Consider the following 20,606-nt stretch of genomic DNA (forward strand, 5'->3'; position numbering starts at 1 on the left):
ACTTGTAAATCTAACCAAGGTAAGATTTTTGTTGCAGATCCTCTTAAAGGATAAGCGATAACATTCTTTCTCTCTCAGCAAGGACACACAAAAGCAGCCTTCACCAAAGTCTTATCAAACCTCTGAGCTCCTTTATTGGATGTGTTTGGACATCACTGCCGGCCCAGCTGCTTTTTAAACCACCAAAACACAAGTGTTTTATACCAAGACAAATAACAGACTCAACTCGGGTGCAATATTACTAATTATTAGTAGTTCTGATTTATCATCTAGACAAGAATAGTGGATTGTGTTATCTGTAGATGTATTTAATAAAAGAGCCTCTCATCAAAAAGTTTTGTCTTTTCATGATCTGTCATTTCTCCTTTTAACACATTTTAATTATTTATGAAGAAAAACAAAAACAAAAAAAAAACTCTGTTATAAATATAAAGTTGTATGCACCCATGGATGATTGTCAAATAGTCTCTACAGACTCCTCCTTTAAATAAACTAAGTTCACATTAGACAGAACATATATGTGCATATACAAACTCCAAGGCATGGTCAGAAGCTGATGTCGCATTCAGGTGACATTTGCAAAGATGTAACAGGTTTACAAAAAGTTGAAAAGAGTGCTTTTGCTTTTCCACACACACAGAAATACTGAAAACTACAATTACACAGTATTACCAATAGATGGCAGTCAAAGACCACAAATGGCATAACAGCCTAGTATCTGGTCAATGTATTAAATCAAAGATAACGCTACAAAAACGTACTTGACATGCCATATGGCACAACTAACATGAAAATTTGGTACAACACATGTTATGTTGACACAAAGATATTCACATTTATGCTAGCTATCATTAACCAAAAGAAATACGTAAAAAAGGCTAACTGAATGGCTGAAATAGTGAAGCTGCTAACTTAACCAATTAAGGTTGTACTGCGCTAAGCTAGCTATCTCACTCAGCTGCAGTAGCATAACGTTAACGTGCACTTGATACCTTCAGAACGTGCTAACGTCATTTAGCTGGCGCTCACTGTGATTGGTGGTGGTGATGGGGGCGCGCTTTCTGATTGGACATATTTATTATTTATGTATTGTTTTTTATTCTGCGACATTTGCAGTTTACTTTCTCTCAATTCATTGTTCATGTGAAAATTACTTAAAGCAGGTATACCAATCCAGGAGTTCTTTAATCCCAGCATACAACAGTTGAAATTAAAACACTGCTATATTGACAGGAAAGTGCAGTGTTCCAATTACTGCTAGGCATGGCAGCTAACTTGTCTCTTTGCCTACTGTATGTTTGAAAAACAAACATGGCGGATAGCTTTTGTGCCCCGGGATGCCAGAAGAGTAGGGAACAAGTAAATAGGAGAGCATTTTAGACAACAGAAATGGATTACTGCCATAAAACAAGCTAGGAGCGAGCAGAGGGAAAGGAGCGATGGGAACCCACAGGTAGGTAATGTTTAATATATCAAGTCTTACAATATATCGTTAAATTTCCAGAGATTTAAATTGTGAAGTTAAAATGGCTGGCCCCGTCCATTTTTGCTCAGTCTTTTCCCGCCAATATGGCGGCGTAAACAAACCGAGTCATGTGACGCCCGGAGCCCTCATGCAAAAGCTTCACAGACTCTTTAAATATCCTGAAGGTCCTCTAACTCTGCATGTATGATACTTTAAACAACTTAAAAAAAAAAAAAAAACCAAGTTAAGAACGATTCACTTGTTCTCACCTGTTGTACAATGCATTCAGAAAGTATTTAGACCCCTCCTCGTTTTACATGTTATTATGTTGCAGCAGCCTTATGCTATTTTTTGGTTTTTATTGTTTAATTTATTTTTTTCCATCTTTAATATACAATCAATATGAAACCCTGTGCTCCCAAGACTTCATTGAAGTTAAACATGAGAAGTTAACAGCCTTGAGATCCTCCATGTGACCTACACCCATGCCAGTTAGAACCTGTTAGTCTGTTAGACTGTTGTCTGTTGTTTCAGTGGGAACCTCGACTTCTTTTTCTGGCAAAGTTCCTTCACTACCATGTCCAGAATGTCTGAGGCAGCAGACTCCAAGCTGGGCAGGGATGACCCATGTGGACCGGTAATCATGCTCAAACTCTGCGGTGAGGACACGGCCAATAACTTGGCCAGAAGGCCCTTTACCACCTGATTGTCATTACCAATATATATATTTTTTTCAGTTTAGGCTCTGTTTTCAATCCAAACTTTATTTTCAGTGTCAAAATTTTACAGTCACTGTTATGGCTCCATATTCGGATTTAGTTAAATCTCAGATACAGTGACCTCCAGTGACTTTTAAGTGATTTATACAGGACACAGAAACATACAGAGACATAGCAATGGGGTCAGCACAGGTTTAAACCCAGTCTAAACTTAAAACTAAAGACAAATAGTTGGGTCAGGTATTTCTACCTCCACAACCAGCTGTTAAAAGTACTGAAGTGGGTGAGCAGAGGCAAGCTACGAGATGGGGTGGGAATTTGGCTCTGGAGAGAGAGAGAGAGAGAGAGAGAGAGAGAGAGAGAGAGAGAGAGAAGAGTGTTAAGTCTGTACTACATTGTGGTTGAAGAATTCAGTAGGCAACACCAAATACAGACATGGTGAGTATTTCTTCCTATTTTGACAGATTACTAGATTACTGCCATCACTGGGATGGGATGTATATATCATTGGAATATATATATATATGCTAAAGTTACAAACTGCTCTTATCTTTAGAATGGCAAGGCTGGACTTTCAATCCACATTTCAAGCCATCCACACACAAAGATGTGCAGCTATAGATCTTCCCTATATTTGGTTGTTGGCACAATACAAACTCTCAAATATTAATATTATTGATTTATTTGTTGAAAAATAAATAAATAACTTTAAAATGTAACAAACAATTTTAAAACAATTATGAATAAGGAAATTCAAATTTTCAATATATTTAGTTTGTTAATAGTAATAATAATAGCATTGACTATTATGGTAATGATATGATTATGAGTTTGATTATGATGAGTTCTAATGTGATTATTATAGTGATAGACTCCATTACCACTCATTATTGCTGTTTATATTATTTAACCTGAGCAGATACAATGTGGATCTAAGGCTGCGTTAAATCAATCTGTTCTTTGTTTTGGTGAGAATAGATAAAGCTTCTTATTCATACTTGCCATCATCATTATTTTTGATTTTTCTTTTGAAGTGTCAAGAGTAGAGCTCTTATTCCAGCTAAAATGTATGTATAATGTATGAGTATTTGTTTTGTCTTTTTAGCTGATGTGGATGGATTAAACAAAATGTTAACATTTGATGGATTATAACAGAGCTAATTTTCACAAATGTCACAACTAAAGCACATACACAGTGACACAGCAGCACTTTAAAATACTCCACTTGCGTTCTATTAGATTCAAGTCAGGGAGCAGACATGGCCAGGCCTTAGCTCTCACTGTTTTCTACTTTACTTTGCAGGGGATTTGGGGTGATTGTCATGTTGGAAAATATCTCTCCTCTCTTGAGACTAAAAGTCATCCTTTCATTGTATAGTACTATTTTGGTATAAAAATTATATTCATAGTGCCATATATATATATATATATATATATGCAGGAAGAAGGGTGTGTCATTGTGTCCATGTATTTTGTGATGACAGTGCTGTGACCTGCTGTTGAATGGTTTGTGCTATCTATTTGTGACACTGACTTGAATTTAAAAGTGGTGACCAGATAAAATGTTTGTGTTCTTTTCAGTACGGCTTCATCAACAGCTGCCTCCAGTCTCTGGTGATAGAGAAGTTTGGACAAGAGATGTGGGACAAACTCAGGTTTGGGCACATACAGTGTATATATATATGATGACTGTGATGCTGCTGACAGCTTTATACAGACATTTCATGAAGGTCATACTTTTTGCATAGCTCTCTACCAGGGGCCCAGGATCACTTCATGACATATACGGTTTATGATGATATCCTAACCGTAGGCCTGGTGGAGGAGGCCTGTTCACTGCTGGGTAAGACTTCAAATTCCTCTACGTCCTGGCAGGAGCTCCAGTATTTTCATTCATTTTGATGCCTTTCATTGCTGTGTGCTCTTTATGTATCAGACATCACATTTTGTCATTAAATGTCAGACCAGTCTGACTAACTGCTTATGAGATCTCTTGTTGAGTTTGGACAGTAAAATATTGTTCCATTGACCTGAGATCAGGTCTTGTAGACAGCAATGACCACTCTTCATTTTAAGACAAACTCGCCCATGGATGCTCAAGATGGGCTCAAGTGCAGTTGCTGTTTAAACAACAGGACCCCCAGACAGAAAAGAAACGCATCAGTCTGAAACTATAGCAAAGACATGCATGTCACGTTTACACAGCTTTATGGTATATATGGAGAAATGTCTTTTCACTTTTTCTCATCTCAATGTTCAATAAGAGGTTTATCTTGATTTAAAGGCCAGTATTTTATTCAGGCATATTTCTTCTAACCATAGCTATGACATTTTTCTGAAATTTCTCTCAGTTAAACAGAGTTGGAGTTTGCCAGGGACTGTATTAATGAGCCCAAATGGACACATACTTCCTCACTCAACATTCTCATGTAAAGCAGTTTTTTTATATTATAAGGCTATAAGTTGTTATAACTGAGTAAAAACAAGTCACTAAATTAGTAAAGTAAACATCACAGTATTTTCTGTATGTGATGTTTTTGCACTTCAACAAAAATGCAAACATGTAGGTGTCAGAGGTGTGAACCTACATCTATGTGGACATGTGATAACTCAGGTGTTAACAATGTCCCAGATGAAATCAAACAGGTTACACCCAGTGGATGTTCATATAATTGCTTAAAAATCATCTAGGGTGCATAGGATTGTTGTTGACTGCAGTTTTGGATTCTGCTTTGATTGAATCACACACCATGTAAGTGATTATTGAATAAATATTATTTGTATTTTAATGTTTTCCTTTTTTTATAATGTCAGCACTGAAGAAACATTGTGATGAGATGGTACTTTACACATTTGTAATGGGTGAACAGGCTCCACAACAGCGGCTGCACAAACCTTTGTAGAAGATGAGCTGATTTATTATGTATACATGTATAGATCACATATGGCAGGTACATGGATAGATTGTGAAACAGTGGCCCTGTGGGCACAGATGTATAAAACATAACAAGAACTGTTTATTCAGGGCATGTCAACAGGTTAATAAGCTCTTCCTAGGGGTCTGATTATCTGGACTGTACATACTTATGGGAATAGGCACTGCCAGTGCTGTAATAAGGCAAACACGTGTGCACTGGGAGGCCAGACTGCAAAATGATAAGTCATATATTTTATGAATATAATATCTCTTCTGTGACAGTGTTCCCTGCATGTGTTTTGATGTTTCAGATGTCTCTGCTGATGTGTTTCTCAAGCTTTTTGGAGAACATTTCTTTAGTTTCTGTAAGCAAGCGGGCTACGACACCATGCTGAGGACACTGGGAGGAGATCTAATAGAATTCATTGGAAATCTGGACGCCCTCCATAGTTATCTGGCTCTGTCCTATCAGGTATGCTCGAGGGTGTCACACAAACTCTGACTTGCATTGTGATTACTTACAGTGGTTGTGGATTGACAGTTTAATGTTGTGGGAGAACAGGTTATGAGCTGTGGAGGAACTTTCATACTGACTGAAACTCTACAGCTGAAACAAGATCATGTGAAAAGGGCCTAAGATATGTCAGTGCTGTCTTTGCAACTTGATTCCACTGCACCCAAGTGACTAATGTTGTGCAACATCTGGACTTGTGTCACAGGTTGCTGGTGTGCATTTGCAGTTCCACCAAGGAGCAGAAGCTGCACCATGTCAAAGTCTGCCTGAAATTCCCCTTTAAGGAGATAATTTCAATTAATTTGCAGTCTCAACTTGATTTATAAAAACAAAAGCATGGATGTTGTTTTATAGGAGCTGTGTCAGTTCTACCAGTGCAGCCAGAAACACTGAGAAACAATAGTTGTATGTGCTTCGTCTCCTGAGGACAAAGGTCATACAGACAGAAGACAGACAGAAAGCATAAGCATCAAGGGAATTGTGTCCCAAATCCATCAACAAATCTTGTTACTGTATCTGACCTTTGGCTTTCCTGCAAATGAGTGAGGGTTGCTTGGTTATTGCAAATTAACTCCAGCCTGAGTGTTATACAGCCTGACATTCAAACTATCAGGGGGAGAATGATCAGAGTCCAACTCTTATTCCACCATTTCAGGCACTGCACACCACACCATAACACCACAATCTCACATTTAATGCATTTACACAGTTTGGTCTTAACTTAGTTTTCTGGGTATAATAAGGACATATATCACCTCCTCAACATGCTTCAGCATTTTTTTTTACCAGCAAAGAGGAGACATAGTCAAACACATCCCCAGGAGACTTTGGTTCCATAATCTTTCCTGTAACCTACAACTTTCTCAACTTCAGTTTGAGTCATTTCCTAATTGAGGGTGCTGCCCAGGGCTCTCTCCATTTCTCTGGTGTCTTCTCTCATTCCATCTCAAACCAAATATTTTCTAAATCAAGAGCTTCCACCAAGCATTCTGCTGCCATGTTTTCCTCCAACTTAACTTGCTCTAAAGTCATGATTAACTTCTCCTCTGAGCCTTCCAAAATGCGTACTAACTCAGAAACCAGTGTTCAGACATTATGCACACTGCACCGTCTCATTGTTAACTCAATAGAAACAAACAGACTAATTACTACCTGCCGACTTCATCAAACTAAACACAAAACACCATGTCCCTTCTGACTGCTTTCTAGTATCCTGAGGTTGTGCTAATGCTAACACTTCCGTGCTCTACACTCTGTATGTGAGGCTATTTGGACTGGACAGCTTATAATATGCTAATCTAAAGCTAAAGCAAATTAGGAATGGGATGAGGGTTTTCGTTCATCATCCATTAGAGTCTGGATGAAAGTTGCTAAGAGCATTGATTTGCAGTACAGTGGTATTAGGTGTCCACATCTTGAGATTGGCATCAACCAGATAAGGCAAGTCTGAGGCTAGATACAAGGAAATCCTGGAGGAAAACCTTGTATAGTTTGTCAGAAACCTGCCATTTGGGACAAGATTCCTTTTCTAGCATAACAATGAGCATAAGCATAAAGTTCTCTCAGTGTACTAATTGTAAGTGTACAGTGGCCCCTAAGGACAAAACACATACAAGACAGAAAACATCACCAAGGGAAATGCAACAAAAAACAAAACTCATACAAACAGGGACAAACATGCAAAAAGAATACAGCCACGCTGGAAATGCTCTGGGCCGCTAGAGGGAGTGATGGGTTTGATTTGTATAAGCAGCAATGTTATATGTACTTTTACATCAGGCTTATCTACCTGACTTGACTCAAAATAGAATTTAAAAATAAAAGATGCATCCATCACCCGCCAGAACCGAATCAGACTCCTACTTCCTTTTTTTTTAGGAAATGAATGCGCCGTCTTTCCGAGTGGAGATGACAGATGATGGGAAGATGCTGCTTCACTACTATTCTGACAGGAAGGGCCTGTACCATATTGTACCTGGTAAGGACAACCACTCTTACTGACTACTTCAATCCACTGCATATATTCTAATCTCATATGCATTTTTTTTTACATTTTGTAATGGTTTTAACTAATAGTTGTTTCATCAGATCATCATATGGTCAAAGATAATACCAAAGATACATTAAACTGACTAAAGATGCATGTCAAACAACTAAAAACAATGGATGGAATAGACCTGGCTTTACCATCACTGCTTATTTGTTTACTCAGTTATTATTAAACCTTTTTAAACCAAAAAGTGGTGCACAACTGAGCGTCTGAGTCAGGGACATGCAGAGGATGTTTGAGGGGCAAGGGCCCAAATTCATAAAAGGCAATTTTGCACATGGTTAACTAAGTTTATGTCTGGTGTGATGACTTTTGAGTGGTCTGAGAGAGGGGTGGCAGAGACGGACTGGCAGCGTGCAAGTGAGTGACAATGAAGAGGGGGTAATGGAGACTGGTAGGTAGTGTCAGGGGAATGGAGAAGGCAGGAAGGAGACTGAAGGAGGAGGAGCAGGTGTGGTGTGGCAGGGTAAAGGTGGGAGCAGACCAGGTGAATACTGCAGCACACAGAAAACACAACTGAACAAAAACCATGAGGAAACACCAGGAATAACTCTGTTTCAACATGCTAGCAAATCTAGTGTGTGGTACCGCAAAGCATGAGGAACAATCTGGTGAGGAGTGGGTGGAGAGCCAGAGTTCTTATACTGAGTTTGATGACATATGGGAAGTAGGTGAGCCAGGAGACCGGAGCTGCACCACGCCTCTGCAGGGGAGCACACACACACAGACATGAGGGGAGACACCAGGGAAAAACAGACAGGGAAAGACATCAGACCAGGAGCTTGAACAAACATGTTTTTATGGAAAAAAGCAGTGAATTGAAGGGATTTCAGATGATATATGTGACAAGCAGAGTATACTGAGGCCCTTCAGGACCAGACTGTATTAACATTTCATTTCACTTCATTCATTCTGTTTGACGTTCCCATTTCCTATTTAGGAGGGGGAGTAAATTTATCCTAATCAGCCTGCAGGTGAGTGATGTATCCATCCCACAAATCTCATTTTCAGTCAACTAAGAAGTTGTGGTCGTTGAAGTAGGAGCAGTTAACTTAATACTTTTCATGACTATCAAAGCACCATACCGAATCATGAGGTACTTCTTTCTCTGGCCCATCCTCAGTTGTGAGGAGTTAGACTCTGAGGTCTATGAGGTTGACCCCCCACAACTGCTGTTCAGACCACTGGCAAGCTGTAGCCTCAGTTTCTGCCTCTCTCATGCATTAGCATTAGAAAGCCTGATGAGCATCGGTGGAGAAACATGACCAAGATTTATCCTTCTTCAGGGGACGTGAACACAACACCTGGGCTTGCTATTAACTGTTTTTCCATCTTGCTGCAGGTATCATGGAGGCGGTTGCCAGGGAGTTTTTTGATAGCGAAGTGACCATGGTGGTTCTAAATCAATCAGAGGAAGATGAGAGGACAGGGAAGAAGGAGCATGTTGTGTTTCTGGTCAAACAGACCAAACAGGCCTGCAAGACTATAGACCAGGACCACTCCAGTTATAGAGGGGTGGGTGTCTGTAAGTGTATGTGCATGGTTTGTTTATATATGTATTGTAGATGTTATGCATGTTTCTGTTTCTTGGCTTGCTTGTGCTTTGTGTGATTTTCCTCAGGAGGCATTTTTCAGAAGAATGAGAGAGAGGCGTGTGTCGCTGGCTGGAGAAAAATAGTGGCTGGGACCTGATCAGAGCTGTGGTTCTCTCAGAAAAAGGTGAACTCTCTATAAGTTTATACTTAGAGTTTAAGACCTGTGCTCACTGACCTGGCTGTAGAGATGCTGTAGAGGCACTTCACAGACAGATAAACAGATGAGGAAACAGGTCCAGCATGTAAGTTATTCTGAAACCTCATAGAAGTGTTGGCTCTCCCTAGGTTGGGGAGAGCTGGGCTCGCTGCTAGGCTAAATACATCCTGACTCCACCTTTGTACTCACCATAACACAGATATTTAACTCTCAATATTAATTCCTTGTATTTCCCAAAATGTTGAAGAATTAATTTAACTGACTCATAATCTAAAAAAAAAAAAAATCTAATCACATTTTCACTATATTACATACTGCCCCTGCTACCAGTGACAACTACCACAGAGAGATGGTTTCTGAATGTAAACACACAGAGTAATTGTTGCAGATAGTGATCAACAGTGGTGTAGTGTATAGTAGTACATCTATACAATTAAACAGAATGAAGTACAGTCATGAAATCACCTGTTAGAACATCTTAATGAGCTGCAAATGTGTATTTGTGTTTGTACAATAAGAAAAAATATTGCAATGCAAAACAATTCTAAACTGTATTAGAAATTAATTTGCTCATAGAGAGCGGAGTCGCATATGTAAGAGTAGCTTATCCAACATTTGATGCCATGGGTGTGTTTGATTTATTTCCCAGTCAGCCACCAGCACACCTTTGCTCCCTGTTACCCGGACACGCTGTGGATTGAAGAGAAAGCCTTCTGCAATGCTTTTCCTTTCCATATTGTCTTTGATGAAGACGTAAGGCTCCACGTGTCTGCAGCTGCATGCCCATTTTTTATTATTAAATTCATTGGTACGCTTGAAATATTTTTGATTTGGCTTTACCATACCTTTCTGCCACATATTTGTCTTTCCCTGTCTCTGGTCTGTGTCTTGGACTGTCTGTCAGCTGAAGGTCAGGCAGACAGGGGTAAACATACAGAAGTTTGTTCCGGGTCTTCAGGCCAGAGATGCCTCGTTGGACCAGTACTTCACCATTGTACACCCACAGGTAAAACACAGTCACAGAGCCATGAGTCATCGTAACTAAATCAAGATTTATTTTGTAGATACTTTCAAACTAAAACCAATACATCAGTAGTAAACATTAAAGCAGTGTTGTGCAGCTTCTTCTTCTGTCCTCCAGGTGACTTTTACCATTAAGAGCATCAGGAAATTCATCAACAGTCAGTTTGTCTTGAAGAGCTTCAAAGGCAAACACTCCACGCTCAAACTAAGAGGTAAGATAGCACTACAGTACATTTACTGAACATACCACCAGTCAAATCAACTTCATATCCCTGTAGCTGTATTTTTTGAGGAAGTGCTTTAAAGAAATACAAGATCAGGAAGCGCTTGTATGGAGCATTGAGGTGTAGTCTCAAAGGGGGGAAAAATCAGTGGTGACTATACTTCCTATCAGTGAGGAAGTCATTTCACAGCCGTTTGGTCAGAACAGAGAAGAGAGTTGAGAGCGGTCAACTCTCAGCCAATCATCAGCCAGGGTCACACCCATGTTCCTCTCTCTCTGAGTCTGCAGTCACCACAGTCATGGTAAAGGACAGCCTCAGTGTGGACGTCCCTTTCCCTAAAGAATCATAATTTCAGCCTTCTTAAGGTGGACTTTTTAGTGGTACTTTAACATGCACTTTGAGATGTCTGTGGGCAAGCAGTGATATGTGTCTCCACCTTAATATTTGAGTTCTGAACCTAATTAGTTGTGGTCAGAGCAGGACTTTACTTAAGTAGGCAGCCTCAGTAGCAAGGACAGTGGCGCACAGAAGGACATCAAGGCAAGACTGGGGAAAGCTCACACCAATACTGTACATTTTACAGTAACACTGTACAGACAGATGGCCGCCCACCCTGAGTCCAGTTCTGCTCGGGGTTTCTGCCTCTTAAAAGGAAGTTTTTCCTTGCCACTGTCACCTAGTGCTGCTCATGGTGGGAACTGCTGGGTTTCTCTCTGTATCCTATTTTAAAGAGTATGGTCTAGACCTGCTCTATAACAAAAGTGCCTTGAGATGACTTTTGTTGTGATTCGGCGCAGGTCAGATGCTGTGGATGGATTCTCTTGGCTGTATGTTGTACCTGTGTTCTCCGAAGCTACGAAGCCTCCAGGAACTTCAAGATGTCGGCCTTCACCTGGCTGACCTGGCCCAACACGACGTCACCAGGGACCTGGTTCTCCTCAACCAGCAACGTCTAGCTGAGATGGAGCTGACCAATCCAGCTGGAGAGGAAAAAAGTAGGGAAGCAGCATCTCCTTCATGTCTTTGTGAGAGTCTTGGAAAATATGGCAGCCCAGTTTATTTATTTAGTTCTGCAGTGAGTGAGAATGTTAATTTGTTCTTCTACTATCTATACCACTTATCGGAGGGGGGGCATTGTATTGTCACTGGGCCAACATATAGAAACAACCTTCTTACTGTGAGGTGACAGTACCACCCACATTTAAATTATATACATAAATTGACTTGATATAATGAAAACAGAGCATGCTGTTGGGTGCTGTGGGTACATGAAGCGTCTCACATGAGGCCGGAAAACAAGTGAGCAAGTGAAATGTCTCAACAACAACTGGATGGATAGCTATGAATTCAGACATTCATGTTTCCCACAAGATAAATTGCAACATCTTCTTAGTCATATACTTGTGGTTCATTGGTTAATTGCTTTTTCTTATCTTTACTCCTTTTTCGCTTTGCCTTGCCCACAAATATGAGAAACACATTAGTCACTTGCCTGTCCAATTAGAGTCAGTTCAGCACACCTGCAGAGCAGCAGCCCCACACTAAACTCCTGTATCAGTCTACATTAGCCTCACTTTTGATCTTGTGAGACTCTTATTTGAATGTCGCTGCTTGTCATCTCTGAGGTGAAAACGTTAGACCTCCTCACAGTCGGAGAAAGTAAAAGGATGCCTCCTGGTCATAGTTCAGTTATGAAATCCTTGTGCTTCACAGACCATCTGTCCTGTTGGGCAGTCACACTGATGGCAGTGCAAGTATGGAGGATTTTAAATGTCTAAATGAAAACAAATACATATTTACCATGCCATGTTAAATAGCAGTTATTTTGCCACTTGTTCCTGTTTACCATATTGAATCGGGATATAATCCTATAGATCTTTACAAGCACCTAAATGTTCAAACAGTGAACAAAGAAAAGTAATATACCAAGTATTTGAAATGAAAAATGAGGAAAAACATTGTCCCATCTTATCCATAACATTAATTAGCAGCTGCAACTGAGCATCAGCATTATTTTGGAACATCAGTGGATGTGATTGTGAGTTCTGACCATGGAGTTGGCTGAATATCTGATTTTAGTTGAATTTTTTGGCAAAATCATCTGTATAATCTTAATTGTTTCATTCTCCCTCTCTGATATCAGTCATGATTGGCATACACATTCAAGCAGAAACTATCTCATTCTCAGCTGTTGGTAACTAATATTAATTCCATGCGAAATCTGTCAACATACCAAAGAGAAATGAGTCAAGTTAAAGTGCTCTCTCTCAGCCATTGATCATTTGTGAGGAAAGATGCTCCACTAACACAGTGTTCTCTGTTGTGACTTCTCACTCCCATCAGAGTGAGGAGTCCTCAAGCTAAACAATGTAACGTTAACTGATCAAGTTACATCAGCTCAGTAGTTGGGAGTGTGGATTGGACAAAATGCTATGATGCTATGATGCAAGTCATTTAGTGGGCTCAGTGGAGTTTGTGATTGATAATCAGTGTTTGAAATTCATGGATTCATGAAGCACAGTGCTCCCCTGTTCTTGGCAGTGTCCCAAGTGCATCTCTGCCCTTATAAGTATGCATGTGCCTTGGAGGTTGCTGCTTTCCTACATATCTTCCTGCTCTTATTTTGCTCTCAGTGACCTTCCAAGCTTAATTGCTGTCAAACATCAACTGAACTGATGTTTAATTAACATCAGTTCAGTTCTTGTGGTACATTTTGAATTGCTATTTTTTTCTGTATTATTCCCACCTGATGACACTTAGTTTTGGAGGTTATTCTCTACATTAGTCAAGTCCAAACTGCTGAGGTCATGTTCTATGGCTCATGCTGCTGCTATACTCAGCCATGCGTGTATCCACATACCACTGGTCACCTGCTACAGTCATGATTAATAAGAGGAGATTGTCTTCTCCAAGCTATTAATTTGGGATTGTAATTATTTGCTCCATGGCTGAGCGTCTAAACCTGCCATTACATAGAAGATGGATTGCTGGGTTTATTGCCGAAAGGGGAGCAGCCTCAATTTGGCTGGCGCCCTGGCCCACGTGTTGCCAGTGCTCACAACATCCCACTCCATGTGGCACTTAGATCCCAAATATCAGTGCATATTCTACATTTACATTATACTATAATACACTAAGTCTCTTATTCCTTATGCCATACAGGCATTGAACTCTCTGATATTTGCTGCTGTCTGCTCATTGCACTAATGTATATTGTGTGTTTCTTAAAGTGTGTTGTGTTATGAGTAGTGTGCGTATTTTTGTACTTTTATTATACTTGGGAAGAAGCCAAAGAGAAATTTCCACTTAGGTTGACAATAAAGTCCATTTATCTATCAGTCAGTCAGAGATTGACTTTGCTAACTGAAAAATCCACTTACATAAAATGGCACTTGTATAATCCTTTAATAAAAAGAATAAGAGAGAGCTTTCAGTTAAAGCAGCTGTTTAAACATTAGGCTATAGCAAGATTAGTCAGCAAGATTACTTGACTCACCACAAATCACAACAACAACAACACAAAGAAGAGGACTCTTCAAAAGTTAAATAAAAGTTATGCAGCATCAAATCCCCTATAGTGATCAATGCAATGCAGTGTAATGCAAACTGAAAAAGAGTTAGACTCTGAGAAGTCAGAAATTAATCAAGCATAACATTCCATCACTAAAACTAATTTTTTAGTTTTTTTTATAATGCAAGTGAATAACTATAACTTGACTTCTTAATCAAGATCTAATAATGTGCTTTACTATTTTTTCTGGGGGTTTTTTTTTTGGTAGAACAGTAAATTTGAAAATGTATGCATAACAATAATAATTATATTTTAGCATTAAAAATATCATTTTGGTTAAAGAGCTTCTATATACTGATTTATTAGCCATTACAGAAACATAAAAATGATTTTGGTAATTACCAGTGCTATTAATTTAGGGCAACTGTGGCCTAAACTATACATTGGGTGGTGGTCTAATAAATTTGTTAAGCACTGTGTGTGTGTGTGTGTGTGTATGTGTATATATATCAGTTATCCTCCAGTCTGTGTGTGTGTGTTAATGTTTGTGTGTCTATAGGAGGAACTGAGGATTCTGTCGCGGCACCTAGAGGCTGAAAAAGAGAAGACAGAGACTCTGCTGTACGCCATGCTTCCACGTCACATCGCCAATCAGCTTAAAGATGGGAAGAGCGTAAAGGCAGGTCAGTCGTCTATCAATCACCCCAGCTGTCTATGTCTCCATATCTGTCTGCTGCTCTGTCAAAGTGTTTGGTCTTTTTCAGGTGAATTTGATGTGTGCACTATATTGTTCAGTGATGTGGTAACCTTCACAAACATCTGCGCTGCCTGTGAGCCCATCGATATTGTTCACATGCTAAACTCCATGTACTCCAAGTTTGACAGACTCACCAATGTACATGACGTCTACAAGGTACTGTCCCTCCTGTAACATGCTGTCATCATCTCTACAACAGGTGTAGGGTATAAGCTATTGTGCAAGATGCATTGTACTGAATTAGGTTGCCGGCCATAATTACATTAAAGAACTCTTTCCACGTGCTTACTCAAACTCTTTGCGTAGCTGTTGTTTTCTCCATGTTTGTATGGGATTCTCCTCACATTGTAAAGCACACCTACTGTATTCAGCTCCAAATTCATAGTCTCTAGATCTATTATTTACAATCATAGTTTTAATTCCCTGTAGCTTCAGCACAAAATTCCCACTTTTAAGCTGAGAAAGTACTTAGCCTGAGGGTTGAGTGTAATTTACTTAAGTCTGAATCCTGCGTCAGACTTACTTTTTGAATCTGAATCCGCTCTAATTCAGTTCAGTTTTATCATCATGATTTTTTTTTCTTTTTTTTAAGTTGGTGAACATAGAAGGTAATTGATAGAGACAGACAAACATATAGAAAACATACAGACAAGCAAAACAGTTGAAGTGTTGAGAATCTGAAAGTAGAGGTTAGGTCTGCTTATTTAAGGTATTGTTGAAGGGATGGCTGTGTGTGCACAAAAAGGACAAAGTAGTCATTGCTAATTGTTAATTAAAAAAAAAAGTGTTAAGAGATAAAATGTTCCTTGAGGAATTCATGTGAGTCATATCCTTGCAAATACAATTATATATCAACCTGTAATGGGATCCACAAAACCCTGGTTTAATTATAATGATGTAAATGTTGAGCAGTTGTTTTGAGCGTTTTGCTTCTGTTTAAGTCAGTGGAGATTGTGGGTGAAGGGTGCTGAATATGGTAGATGGTGAATAATTTGTCTTTATCTGTTCAGTAGCTGAAACTACATTTGGTCACTTCACATTGGTCAGTCAAATATTGTTTCAGTTGCCTTGGGTTTTATTGGTTTCCTAAGGTTGAGACTATTGGTGATGCATACATGGTGGTGGGTGGCGTTCCAGTCCCTACAGAAACCCACGCTCACAGGGTGGCAAACTTCGCTTTGGGTATGAGGATAGCTGCCAAAGAGGTCACCAACCCTGTAACAGGCAAACCCATACAGGTGAGAATATTTTGTGCTACAATGCAGAGTTCTGAATGTCTCATCTGACCATGCATCAAGGCCTGAACTGGCACTCTCAATAAGTGCACACATGAATGGAATTCTAAACCCTGGCAGAGCTGAGTAGTTGTTTCGGTAAGATAATAAATTGCACATGTTGAACATATACATATATCTATAAAATGAAATTGATATGTAAGTGGTTAATTAAAACACTGCTACCACTGCTGTGGTTTCTGATGGTAATAAAGATAATGATACTGGTAGGGGTAGTGCTAATAGTGAATGGACAGTAAAGAAGACTGCAAATGCAAGAGCTTGGCAGAAGTGGTCCGAATCCTCTGGGTCCATTCTGTTAGGGTTCAGTTTGTATTCGGACCCAGAGGCAGACTCAGAGACAGTGATAAGGTTGTTGTAGGTTTAATGCATATTTGGAATGATGATAAGGGGGGAATGGAGAGGGACAATGAAGTCAGGGGAGCTGGCTGGCAGATGATGGTGGTGGAGACTGGCTGGAGGGTTCAGACGGAGTCCTGGTAGCACAGATGAAGCAGGGGGCAACGCTGGCACTGGAGACTGGAGAGATACATAGCGGCCGAGTCTAAATACCACTGGTATAGTGGAACAAGCTGGTGAGGAATGACTGGAGAGCCAGGATTCTTATTATACATGGTTGATGAGCGATGGGGGACAGGTGCTCTGATGAGTCAGATGAGAGTGGAGCTGCACATGCACACACAAGGACAACAGGAAGGAGACATTAGGGAGGACAAAGAGGGAACACAAGGACGAGACATGGAAAGGGTTAAGATGGTGCACCCTAAGAATACTGTGCAAAAACAAAAGCAAGAAGCAGGGACAGAGGAGACATCACACGTAGTATGTGGATTAATGTCACAATATAGACCACTGTTGTTTTTTGTTACAGCCAGTATGTACTGTATGCGCTGACATGGTGTGAAATGTATGTTTCAGATCCGTGTGGGTCTCCATACTGGCCCAGTATTAGCTGGGGTGGTGGGGGAGAAGATGCCTCGCTACTGCCTGTTTGGAGACACTGTTAACACAGCCTCCAGGATGGAGAGCCATGGAGTACCTGACCACATTCACCTCAGCAATTTCACATATAGGTGTGTGTGTGTGTGTGGTGTGAGTTGAAAGGAACTGTCAGCAGAGCTCAGAGACAGGATGTATCAAAGCACAGATCTTGGGAAAGCTACAAAAAAAGCTGCTGCATTAAAGGTTCCCAAGAGCACAGTAGCCTCCAGAATTCTTAAATGGAAGAACTCTGGAACAGCCAGGACTCTTCCTAAAGCTGAGCCAAGCTGAGCAATTGGGTGAGACAGCCTTGGTAACAGAGGTGACCAAGAACCTGATGGTCACTCTGGCTGATCTCCTGTGTGGAGATGGGAGAAACTTACAGAGGGACAAGCATCACTTCAACAGTTCACACCAAAAAGGATGTTTCTCCCATTCGCACACAGGATTTGTGCATAAAAACCACATGGAGGTATCCAAGGCACCCACCCTACTGAAAATACATGTATGTCTCGTATGCATGGAGCTGAAGGACAATGGGGAAGGGAAGTGGCAGTTGTAAACTCTCCAGAATTTGACTTACTATGCTTCTCTGTCTCTTTGTGTGCCTGGCACACAATCCCCACACCCCATCCCAATCCCCTCTTCAGTGAGCTGAAGGATGCGGGCTTCAACATTCAACAGCGTGGGCAGATTGAAGTCAAGGGTAAAGGCCAGATGACCACTTACTTCCTGTTGGGGAACCTGTTGGTGTCAGAAGATAGCATCATGGGAAGAGAAGGTGGAAAGACCTGCATTTACAGCGAGGAACTTCAAGGCCAGAGCAAAAAAGGTGACGAAGAAAAAATATTGATTTGAGATGCTTCGATAGTACCTACAGTGCTGTAGAAAAACAAGTATGTCATGTTTGACCTCTGGTGACATACCTAGTAAATAAAGCTGGATAGAGACTACTTGATGACTTGGTGACCAGTGGCAAAACCCAGTGAGGTGAGTTTAGCTGAGATGGTGATGAGCAGTTGGCTAGGTGTATATCTTCTGCTTTGGAGGCAGGAAACTAACTGTGGAGGCTTCTGTACAGCTAATCAACTGAGAGACTCAAAGGGAAAACACACTGCATTGCAGAGGGCAGGATTTCAGTTTTGTCTCATATAAGAAATTTGGTTTATGTGGGATAGAGAGGAGGGACAAATCCACAGTCATGCATTCTAAAGTTTAGCCAGAGCTTATAGGAGGGAAAGCAAGTGCAATTTTTCAAGTCTGTCTTGACCCTACAATAGCCAGACACCCATATGTGCTTTTAATGTAAGGGGACAAAATCTAGACAACTTCTTTTTGAGGCTTCACCAGTCTGAAAGTCAGGAAAAGTTTTAATTTCTCTCTCATTCCCCTTATTCATAGCATCCATTATAAGCTGCCCTCCTAAGAAGTTGTACCCTATAGAGGTTGTACCTACTCCTGAAACCAACCCCCCCCCCCCTCCCAAATGTTCAGGTGGATAAAACTGATGTGTTGCTGTTGCTGTACTAGAAACCACTGAAGATACACCAGAGGAAAGTATAGAGTGATATTATCCAGAAGTACAGTCTGTACAGGAGATAGTGCTCATGATGGAGGGTGATATGGAAAGAATGCATTCACTGTGTTTGCAGTGTATTCATCAGAACTGAGAGTGGGACCTTTTCAGCTACTTGACCCCTTGTTGCATATAAGTGTACTCTGATAATGATTACTATGTACAGTTATCATTCATGTAACATGCAATCCATACATCAGTATGTGTGTATGGGTTTGTGAGATAGAGGAGTATCAGATGACAGAGTATCAAGTGTGGGCACACATTCAATAATTACACGTAATGTATGTTTTGATGTAGAATCTGACAAAGAGCCTGATGTGAGAACTGAGAGTGAGCAGAGAGATGCACCATCAGATGGGATCACTGCCCTGGACCCCACCCGCCTCGACACAATCAGCCCCTTTGCCTGGGACATCACCCCACCATATGAGACCAATGAGAACAGCTACAGTCCACCTGAAAACAATTTCAACAGCAGACTCTGTGTTTTACTCTGACTGAGGACCCCTTCTGCCTTTTACAGCTCACTGGCATTCAGCCATTCCAGATTCTGCAGGCATACAGGTGTGTGAGGTCAACACAAAAAAGTAATGGGAGTAACACAAATCCAAATCAAACTGACAATATGTTATTCAAAGTTTATTGTGCATACTTCTTCACACCAGGAAGTGGCTTTCTTTAAATGTATGAACTACTGATGTTCAACCCCACCCTCATTTGTTACAAGTACAGGCAAATTCTATGGCTGCCAAAGTAGTGTAGTGGGGACACACAGTGGCTCAGGAAAACATATAAAAGAATACCATGTAGTGATGCATGCAGATGTGCCCTCCATATTGTCTTTTTGTATGGATTATGATCATAATAACAATATAACCATCCCCGCATATTCAAAGCATAAAGACATACCCCATCAATGATAAAACAATATGGACATAGTTCACATTTACAGTGAATTATAGATTGAGTATGTACAGGATAGTTGGTGGATTATTGCACATAGATGGAGAAACTGATCATTCTCTTGATGGATAGATTCTTAGAGGGAGGAGTTGAACAGGTTGATGAACCTGAACCTGCTTCTGTCTGACCCAGCACTTCATGGAGAGGGTGAGAGGAGTTGTCCAGTTGTTGTTGTTCTTATCTTTATCTTGGACAACATGTTGCTGTCAGAGACGCTAACTCTCCTCCCACAATGTAGCCAGCCTTGCAGATGAGCTTATTGAGTCTGTTGATGTCCTTTACCCTTAGGCAGTATAGAGGATGGATGGATGGATTATTAATGTTAAAATCACCATTCTCATCTTGGGTTTTAATGAGGAATATACATATTGCAGCATCCCTCAGTCAGAAGGCAACAAGAAAATATCTGGTTTTGCTGGCAATTCATTAGCAACAGAATATAGGCTACTGTGGGTTGTGTACATATACACATGCAAATTAAATGTATTATCTGTCATTTAAGTGTCATCTACCTGTCCCCTAAAGACATTAGAATAAAAAAGGTGACACAAATTAAAATTCCTGCTGACAATAACAAAATCACTAAAATCCCATCTAAATAAATCAAGTACAACCAGTCTATCTTGACTGTGTTATTTCAACACCATGTTAATATGTCAGTTTAGTATCTTTTTTACTATGGTCAGTCTTACTGAATGGTGTTGTTCACATAGATAGTAGCCTTAAGCATTCATTAAAATCAAATTACAAAGATCCATTAAACTATAGAAAAAAGAGCATCCAAAACTATGTCAACATTTTGTTTAGCATACAGCTCCTTGTCCTTCTCAGCTTTCTCATTGTGCACAGAAATCTG

At 40.2% G+C, this 20,606-nt stretch overlaps 1 protein-coding gene across 1 annotated transcript; it reads left to right on the top strand.

The window, feature by feature from the left end:
* Window positions 1-2,361: 2,361 nt before the first annotated feature.
* On the top strand, window positions 2,362-20,231 carry LOC108880191 (guanylate cyclase soluble subunit beta-2-like). Its single transcript, XM_051066124.1, is given in 19 exon segments — window positions 2,362-2,376; window positions 3,766-3,839; window positions 3,933-4,027; window positions 5,413-5,573; window positions 7,494-7,593; window positions 9,008-9,180; window positions 9,287-9,334; window positions 9,336-9,399; window positions 10,067-10,170; window positions 10,322-10,423; window positions 10,559-10,652; window positions 11,462-11,640; window positions 11,642-11,659; window positions 14,735-14,858; window positions 14,940-15,088; window positions 16,024-16,170; window positions 17,146-17,300; window positions 17,859-18,040; window positions 19,085-20,231. Coding segments are annotated over 19 exon segments (2,184 nt in total). The 3' UTR covers window positions 19,285-20,231.
* The last annotated feature ends 375 nt before the right edge of the window (window positions 20,232-20,606 follow it).

The sequence above is a fragment of the Lates calcarifer genome, linkage group LG7_2 (genome assembly GCF_001640805.2).
Source record: "Lates calcarifer isolate ASB-BC8 linkage group LG7_2, TLL_Latcal_v3, whole genome shotgun sequence".
Classification (NCBI taxonomy): domain Eukaryota; kingdom Metazoa; phylum Chordata; class Actinopteri; family Centropomidae; genus Lates; species Lates calcarifer.